The sequence below is a fragment of the Mus caroli genome, chromosome 9 (assembly GCF_900094665.2).
Source record: "Mus caroli chromosome 9, CAROLI_EIJ_v1.1, whole genome shotgun sequence".
In the NCBI taxonomy this organism is placed as follows: domain Eukaryota; kingdom Metazoa; phylum Chordata; class Mammalia; order Rodentia; family Muridae; genus Mus; species Mus caroli.
Genome location: NC_034578.1, coordinates 118,488,971 through 118,498,328, shown reverse-complemented (window position 1 = coordinate 118,498,328; position 9,358 = coordinate 118,488,971). Strand labels below are relative to the sequence as shown.

The window sequence follows — 9,358 nt, the reverse complement described above, 5'->3', positions numbered from 1 at the left end:
GTCTTAGGCATGCTAAGCAATCATTACAACACTGAGCTACATCTCCAGCAAATGTCTCCACCGGCACTTGTGAAAAATAAAATAAAAATGGAAACTGTTGGGGTGACTAAATTGGTGGGACTGAAAAGAGTTTTATGACAGTGTTGAAACCTCAGAGACTTTCAAGGTACAGGCCAAAAGGGTTTCATCATTGGAAAGTATCTTGTATAGTGATCAGCTAACAACTTAGGCTCTTTGCAAAGGATTGAAAAATAGCAAATTAGTAAAATGATTCTTAGTGGATCTTAGAGCAGCCCACCACGGGAAGATCGGGGGTTGGCCTTTGAGGAGGGAGGATTTCCTGAATGAAACCTGGAACTCAAACCCAGAGTCAACCTGGACAATGCAATGTTTCTTTCTTTAAAAAGAAAGAGGTGGGGGAGGGAGGGAGGAAGGAAGGAAGGAAGGAAGGAAGGAAGGAAGGAAGGAAGGAAGGAAGGAAGGAAGGAAAGGAAAACACAGCTGGAAGGGCAGGTGGACTGAGTTTGGAGTGCGCAGGTGTTCTAACCCTGAAACACTACAGGCTGATGAACAGGAAATCATTCTCTTTGCCACACTGCCCTCTTCCGATGGAAAAAGGCAATGTTTATCGCCTGCCTAGATTGCCTTTCTACCAAGACCCACAACTTCTTGGGAACAGCAAGATTTCCATAATGGTAGTTAAAGAAATCTGACCAGGACTCTCTGGAATCAGAGCTCTTCGCTGGCTGACCATCCTGAGAACAGGCTTCACTCTTAACACTGACAGCTGTGGCTCCTCACTCTGCCCATGACTTGAATTCCATACAACGATGTCCCAGTGCTAGGCAGTCTGGTGGTGACATATACAGCTCCATACAAGCTTTCTCCTGCCCCAATCAATCACACTATCATCAGAGCTGGGTCCACAGAGGTGGTCTAGGCCAGGTTACACTAGAAGCCACTTGAGGAAGGGGAGGGATGAGGCTACTGTATTTCATTTTTGGAGAGTTCTGGTCATGTGAGACCATGGTGGTGGGAAGGCCCAGGCCTGTAGAATCAGCCCAGTTATAATAACACATACTGTCCTGGGTGAAAAAAACAAAACAAAAACAAAAACAAAAAAACAGACTACATATAAGTTCCTGCAGTATGGTAGGCTCAATGATTCTCTGTGCTGATAAGAAGCAATGTGGAAGCCCTGGCTGGCTGTAAGTAGTGGGAGGGAAAAGAACACGCTAGCCAGGCAGTGTTGGCAACTGTTATATTTGGCTCCTGGACCAGCCTCCTGGGACAATAGAGGCAGATGGGAATCTTCTTGGGAAGCCTTGATACCCCACTCATCCTTTACTCCACAAAAGCCCCCTGCGTGCCTATGTTTCTCCCAGATGGATCCCCAACAAGAGAAGGGATAGCCCCGCCCCATATCCCAAACATGCCTGCCAGAATTGGAATGTGTGTTGTATTCCAACAGAGGGAATTAGTCTCTACAGAAAGCAGACTGGAAATGGCTCTCCTGGGTTTGGGACCAGGCTCCTGGAATCTTCTTCCCGCCCTAATCTGCCGACCAGCCAACTTCAGGAATTCTGCACCAACTTTATTTGCAAAAACCAAGCAGAGAGAGGAACAGAAGGTCTCCCCGCCCCTCTGGGCCCTGCAACAACTTGTCTCTCCCTGAGAACCACCAGGCCCGCCCCACTCACCAATGTTCAGCTCAGCCCACCCACCCCCATCCCCACCCCCCGCCCATATAGCAAGCCCACAAGCCCCACCCTTCAACAGCCTTCTCCTCTTTGTGGTTCACACCACTCCCTGGCCCAGGCCCTGCCCCTCCGCTCGGGGCTGGGCTAGTAGAGGCTGGACTACACAATGGCAAACTGGCAGATGTAGGGCAACTGATCGCGGCATCGCTTGTCGAACCACTTGCCGTTGGCTGCGCCAGACAGGGCGGCGCAGTTCTCGGCTTTGCCGCCGTCCGGTTGTGTCGTGATCTCCGTCTCCCAGTTCTTGTAGGCCAGGAGGCCGCCGGTCATGTCCACCCAGGCGCCTTCCGCGGCCATGTCGTTGAGGCCCAGCCAGATTTCCGCATCGCTGCCCACGCTGTGGCGCGCGTACTCGAACAGTGCCTCGTTCTCTAGCTCTGACTGCGGGGTGCCCAGCGTGCCCCCTTGCGAGATGCAGTCCTCGCTCGCCTCATGGAAGGTCTTCGGTTGGGTGAAGGCCAGGAGGCACTTCAAGTTCACCTTGGTGCCCTTCAGGCACACTGAAGGGAGAGATGGCTGTCACAGAAGGTTTGGATGCTCCGAGGCCAAGAAACCTCTTCCAGGCTGACTCCCACCCTTCATCCCATCCCATCCATCTCCTGAAGCCTGCTTGCTCTCGCTTCAGGACCCTGCTGTGGCAGACACTGAAGAGCCCAGTAAGAAAGGACATGGTGCCCTGCTCCTGGAATGGACACACCTCTGCTGCAAAGGGCCACTTAGCTAGGGTCACTGACTTCCAGAGATAAAGGGAGTGAAGAAGTCACCTGGTCCCTGATAGTTTCCTGGGCTACAAGCACCAGGAACAGGGACCTCAGCCCATCCCATCTCAAAGGCAGCTTCCCCAACCAACCAGAGCCTTCTAGGATGAGCCTGTCACCAGGCCCCTCCCTGGGATCAAGCTACTAGCTCATACTGCTAGACATTTACCTACTAGAACTAGAGACCCCACTCTGGTTACTCAGGATCTACCACTCCTGTCTGAGGGCCAGCAAGCTTCTACACAGGGGATCAACACAGGGGACCTCTGCTCAGACCAGGTCCCTGGCTGGGTGAGTGGAACTGGGACTTTGGGAGCATGTGTGGCAAAAAAAAAAAAAAAAAAAAGATAAGGAATGGCCATTTCAAAAGCCACACTAAACTAGAGTGTTCAGGGCAACACTGGTCTCCCAGGTTAGGAGGAAGGTGCCCATGGTGAGCTTGATGTTGCAGTTTGTGTTTAGCTTAATTTCTGCATCAGGCAGATGGAGTGTGTGGTTTTTGCTGCAGGGTCACATATGTCAGAGCTCCATATTGGCCCTACCCCTTGCACTTAGCCATTCCCACCCAGCGAATATTCAAGAGAAACATTCCCATGTCCCTGAGGGATTTGACAGCTAGGCCTCATAGAAGTGTTTAGCCACAGACTCTAAAGCACACCCACAACACACTCAGATGCATTGTATACATAGCCCAGAGCCAAGCACACACAAGGTATGCTCACAGCACACTACAGAACAGAGGCAAGGTCACAGGGTGGGTAGAGAATAAGAATAGAGACATGCAAGATGACCGTGATGGAGAGGGACAACTAACATGAAAGAGGACTGGCCTGGCAGAGTGGATGGCCAGTCTGTTTGGGCTTCCCCAAGCAAGAGAGTAAAAGCTGGCTCTCCTGGCCACTAGAGTGCCCAAGCTATGAGGCCCTGGTCCTGCTTTGTCACTCCCAGCTGGGTGACCATGAGAATCCCTCTGCCTCAGTCCATCTTTTTTTTTTTAATAGTTTATTTTTAGAAGTTTTTTATATGTATGTACATGTACCTGTGTGAGTGTATATCACATCTGTGTGGGGTTGTCCTCAGGACAAAAGGCATTAAATCCCTTGGAGCTAGAATTATAGGTGGCTGTGAGTCACTATGTGGGTGCTGGGAACTGAACCCAGGTTCTCTGGAGAAGCAGTTAGTGCTCTCAATGACTAAGCCATCTCTCCAGCCCCAAGATTTTTTTTTTGTAATTTATCTTATTATTATTTGTTTTTGTTTTTGAGATAGAGTCTTACTGTATGACCCTGAGTAGCCTGGATCTCATTTTGTAGACCAGGCTAGCCTTGAGCTCACAGAGATTCGCCTACCTCTGCCTCCTGAGTGTTGGGATTAAAGACATGAGCTACCATGCCTTATTTTTATTTTTAAAGTGTGTATGTGTGTGTGTTGGTAGTGTTGGGGGTTAATGCACATGATATGAAGTGCCCGTGGAGGACAGAAATCGTTAGGTCCTTTGGAACTGGAGTTACAGGCAGTTGTGAGCCACCAGACGTGGCAATAAGAATCAAACTCTGGTCCTCTGTGAAAGCAGCAAGCATCCTCAGTAGCTATGCCATCACTCCAGCCCCCATCAGCTGGCAGGTCTTTATACTGGGACTGACAGATGCTGGCCCGGTTGCTGCGATTCAGAGACCATCTGTAAAGCTGCAGAGATGCAGAGGGATGGGCAGGGAGAAAGTATGCAGCAGTGTGCCCCAGGGCTGTCAGGCTACTGAGTACAGTTCCTCTGTGACTGGCCCGACTCCAGAACTCTCACTTCCACTGGACAGTGTTAGGTTCCTGTTGGAGTGCCTTCTGGCCTCTGGAGCACCCCACCTCCATACCCTCTAGCTGTGACCTACCCAACTATGCCTGACCGGGTGGGTCTTACAGATGTAAGTAAGGCAACCTTCCCTGAGGAAGCATGTGAGGACTCGAGCTTGGCACTGGCTGGAAACAGCTTTCTTCCTCATGTTGCCTGTTACCCCTTCTTAAGTGTGTGTTCCTCCAAACAGCTATCCTGCACTTACCAGTCTGTAAGGCCTGCTTCTCCTTCAGCAGGGCCACCTCCTGGGCCAGGACATCCATCCTGTTCTTGAGCTCCTCAAACATCTTTGGGCTTACCAAATCTACGACAGAGGCATGAGACAATGAAAACCCAAGGTAGGCAGATGTTCCCTTCCCCATCTGCCAGCCCCAAAGAAGCAAGAGGAAATTCCTTCTCCCAGCCTAGGTCTCTTGGTGTTCTTTCCTCTGCTCTCTGTCTCAGGAACTCACCCTCCAGTGGGACCTTGTTGCCTGTTCCTGGTTTCTCTCAGGCTTCTCTATCCTGCATTTGTCATGGTGGGGCTGGGATTAGCAGGACTTGAGGAAGCAGCCATTTCATCAGTTCCAGTAGGACCATGGGTTACAAAATCACAGAAGTCAATGCCCCTAGGACTCAGGGGTAGAGGGGGGCACAGGGCTGATTATGGGGGACAAATCAAGAGAGCAAGCCCTTGACTGAGTTGAGTTGACGTGTTCACCAACATAGCTCCACCTTCTCATACAATGAGATGACAACAGCACTCCCAGGAGAAATGACACAGCACAGGGCATGTGTCCCCCACCCACCTCAGCTGCAGCTCGGGAAGAGCAGGGAAGCCACTTCCCACAGAGTAACCACTGCAGAAAGACTGGAGCTTGTTGTGCACCACCTTAACCGTGCTCACAACCTGCCCTATGGCATGGACAAATACCATCTTGAATCTCCACCATTTCACAAGGAAACTGAGGCCAGATTTAAATGACCTGTCTAGGATGGTAGCCCATGGCCCTGACCCAAGTAGCCACAGACTTCCCATCTGCTTCATGGTACATGGCATCTCTGATAGGGACTGCCTGTGCATCAGCAGGTATAGGTGAGAGACAGTGTGTGTGTCTCTGTGTGTGTGTGTGTGTGTGTGTGTGAGAGAGAGAGAGATGAGAGCTGTAGGTGAACCCCTGTCTTTCTGAAGTCCCAGGGGTTCCCAGGAAAGGTCTGGCTTGAGGCAAAGGGGAGGGAGTCACCTCCAAGGGCCATTTCATGTGAAATCCACATTGATGAGGTCAGAGTTCACCCACTAGAAGCCTTGCCAAGGAACTGTGGCCAAGACACAGACTTGGATGTACAAAACCCAGTGGTCCAGTGATCATCAAGTGTGGGGAAAGTCACACCCAGAGGACAAGAGCAGAGCAGATAGGGTTGGAGCCAGCAACCAGGTCACTCTGAGCCTTGGCTTCAATCTCTGGGTTCACACAAGCTCTGTGTACGTTCACTTGTAGCACCAGCACGGGGTAATGTAGATGCTGTGAGTCATTGTGATAATTTTAGTTCAGGGTTCCATGGGAGCCATCTGGGACCAGTGCTTGAGTGTGGCCATTACTGAAGACTGACCCCTACTCTGATCCTCCCCTTCCCCACATGACATGATTTACAAGACTGATGAGAACTTGAGAAACTGGCAATCATTTTTCACATTCAGAAATTGTTTGCTTTGGACATGTATCCCTCACATGGCATGCCCTGGTGGCAATGCTGGCAATGAACCATACAGGGTATTCAGTCCTCCTATTTTAAAATGAGCATTTTGTAGACAATTATATTCATCTGACTTAAGAAATCAAAACAGCCGGGCATAGTGGTACACACCTTTAATCCCAGCACTTGGAAAGCAGAGGCAGGCAAATTTCTGAGTTCGAGGCCAGCCTGGTCTACAGAGTGAGTTCCAAGATAGCCAGGGCTACACAGAGAAACCCTGTCTCGAAAAATCAAAAAAAAAAAAAAAAAAAGAAAGAAAGAAAGAAAGAAAGAAAGAAAGAAAGAAAGAAAGAAAGAAAAACAACCCCTAAAATCTCTTTTCCAATCCAGACTGTTCCCTGCAGAAGTCATCTCTGTTACATTTGGGATCTTTCTGGAATAGTTCTCCACACATACAACAGACATTTACTTTTAGTCAGTCCATTCAAATTTTCTAAATAATCACTGATATATGTTAGTTGTTCAGGCTAGCAGGATTCATCTCCATACTTGTATGGCTATGATAAATTCCTTTGTCAAAGGGCTGATAATATAGTATCCATTCTGTTTTGAATTTTGTTCACATTGTAAACTCAGTCTTCAGTATTTTGGTTTTGCCTATTTTTAAGACAGAGTCTCCCTATACAGTCTTGCCTGGCCTGGAACCCCTAGGCTGGACTCAAACTCCTCCAGAGTCCTGAGATTAAAGGTGTCCACCACCACACTCAGCTTTATCTTGTTTGTTTATTTAAAGTTCTGAGGACAGAACCAGGAAGTCACACTATAGGCAGCTTGCATACTAGAGCACAGCAGGAAGGAAGCGGCTTAACTCTAATCCTGGAGTTTTGTTTTGTTACTTTTTTTTTTTTTTTTTTTTTTTTTGAGATGGGTTCTGTAGCCTTGGCTGGCCTCAAATTTGCTATACAGTTGAAGATAACCTTAAATTATAATTCTCCTGCCTCCACTTCCAGAGTGCTGTGGTTAAAGTGTTTTCCTTCACTCTGGATTTTATGTAATGTTCTGGATCAAACTCAGTTTCCTGCAGCCACTGGGTAAGCAAGCACCCTACCACTGGATTCTGCCTGTTCTTTGCTGTAGCCTTGTGTTCCAAGATGCTGATTTGTATAGTTCACTGTGGAGGTTCAGAGGGCCTGTAGATTTCTTCACACCCTCCCCTCTCTTTGGCTGGGTTCTAGGGCCCCATCTCTCTGACTCTTCCTGCCATCCTCCAAGTCCTGTAGGGTGACAGCCTCAGTCATTACCAGAACGTTCCCCACCCATCCCAGGATGACCTCACTGCTGACAGGACTATGGAGGTAGGTCTTGCAGCCTCAACTTTTCAGAGGAGAGCAGAGATGCTCTGAGCTCATCTGAGGGAACAAGGCTGACACCCCATGGAAGTAAAAGTCCATCTCTCCCCATTCCCCCTCTGGGTGCCAAGCAAAAGTTTGTCTATGGAGGACTTTATGTATATTATTAAATGTTGTCTGCTAATCTTCGAGCAAATTCCACCCTTCTGGGCTCACAGTTGAGGAAACCCAGTCTGGTGCTCCCTGTTGGGAACTGGCCATCTCCAACCCGGAGGTTTGATTTCTCTAACGTGTTGGGTGCCAGAGGAGGAGCAGATGTTAGTTTATAAAACCTAGTAAGGTTATTCTCCGGTCTAAGAGTCAGGGACTCAAATCTCTGACAGCCATCCTTGCTGTGAGAAATCCCCAAGCACCAGAGGGTCTTTCACCAAAGGTCCCAGAAGGACTCACCAAAATCAGATATGGAGGGAGGATCATGAGGTAACCAGGAGGGTAGCTGTCCCCAGACTGTGACTGCTCCCCAGAAGATAAAGGAAAAAGCTGCTCCTAGGGCATTGGGAGGGACAGCTGCCCCCTTCTTACCTTTCTTGGCATTTGCAGCCTTCTTGGTCTTGGGAGTGGGTGACTCTGCAGTGACCTGGGACAGGAAGGAGAAGAGGCAGAAGAGCAGGTAGGTGCCCCAAAATCCCATACTGCTGCTGCTGCCTGCAGTGCCTGGGTCAGAAAGCAGTGGCCACTGCAGCCTGGGCTGCACGTCTTAAGGCTGTGGACACAAGGACCTCGGCCTGGGAAACCCTCCCAAAACTTGGCTGAAGACATGTAAAAAAGAAAGAGAGAGAGAGAAAAAAGTGAAGCAAGCCTGCCAAAGGAGAAAGGCTTGGGAACCATAGCTACACTGCTGTGGACAAACACCCAGCAGCCTGGCCAGGCTCCCAGAAAGTCAGCATTTCAAAGGATTCTGACAGATAGCCAAAAGCTGTCATTGTTCAATCCACCCAATGATCATCTCTCACAGGAGCCAGGTTGGGCCTAACATTGGCTTAATGAGTCTCTGCACCCACAGAATTGTCCTTTCCCATTTTGTTGAGGGAACTGGGGGTCCTTCCTCACATTTTTTCCCTCAAAAATCTGTCCTGAAGCCATAAGAGAGACAGAGCAAAAGAGGGGACCAGAGCAGAGAAGGGACCCAAAAGCAGAGGTGCCAGAGAGGGAGCCAGGGTGATGTCTCCTGGATGTGCAGTGAGGGGTATCAAAGCTCTGCAGGACAGAGGGAGGCATAGCCAGGAAGGTGGAGGTTCTGCAACAGTGCTGGATTCCAAGCATGGGAAGAAGGAGCCCTGTAAGCAGGGGAGTGATGGCCGAGACCACAGGAACACCAATGGCATAAGCAGACCCTAGTAAAACAGTGGGCTTAAAAGAAGGGTTATCAGTGGGCTCCTGTGAATGTGAACATATCCAGAGAAATCCATATGTGTAGTCAACATAAGCATGCAGAAACATCTGACTCCCAGCTGTCCCTAAAAGGGTCTTACTGCTACAAGCCATCCAAAGCCTTGAGTCCTCCTGGCATGTAAGTACAGAATGCAACATTCTACTCAAGGATTCAGACCATGGCAGAGAGATGCTGGGGAACCCAAATTGTGAGAGACCAAACTGTGGGGAAACTAAGTCCCGCCAGTAACTCTCACCCTAAAGATCTGGCTGACCCTTTGAAGGGAATTATGTCACCCCCTCCTTCATTGCCTCCACCTGCCAGCTTCACTCCCTCCTTCACTTGGCGCCTAGAACTGCTTAGATGAAGGCAGCTTCACCTCCTCCTCCATGTCTCCTCCGTTTGGTGCCCGGGACTGTTTCAGGGCCCACATTTCAAGATAAGCTGCAAGAAGCCTGTAATCAGCATCTGCCCCAGATGTCCATCCCTTTTTCTGTATTTTATTATGCCCCCTCGACCCCTCCCTATTTTCTCTCACT

The 9,358-nt window shown here is 49.4% G+C and overlaps 1 protein-coding gene across 1 annotated transcript in view; it reads right to left on the bottom strand.

The window, feature by feature from the left end:
• Positions 1-1,764: 1,764 nt before the first annotated feature.
• The window catches only part of Exosc7 (exosome component 7), a 44,461-nt gene continuing 36,867 nt past the window's right edge, over positions 1,765-9,358 (bottom strand). Inside the window, exons 8-10 of the mRNA XM_029481949.1 lie at positions 7,970-8,024; positions 4,570-4,668; positions 1,765-2,260 (exon numbers count right to left, since the gene is read on the bottom strand). Coding sequence (XP_029337809.1) covers positions 1,860-2,260; positions 4,570-4,668; positions 7,970-8,024 — 555 coding nt within the window. The 3' untranslated portion in view covers positions 1,765-1,859. The remainder of the gene's footprint in view (positions 2,261-4,569; positions 4,669-7,969; positions 8,025-9,358) is intronic.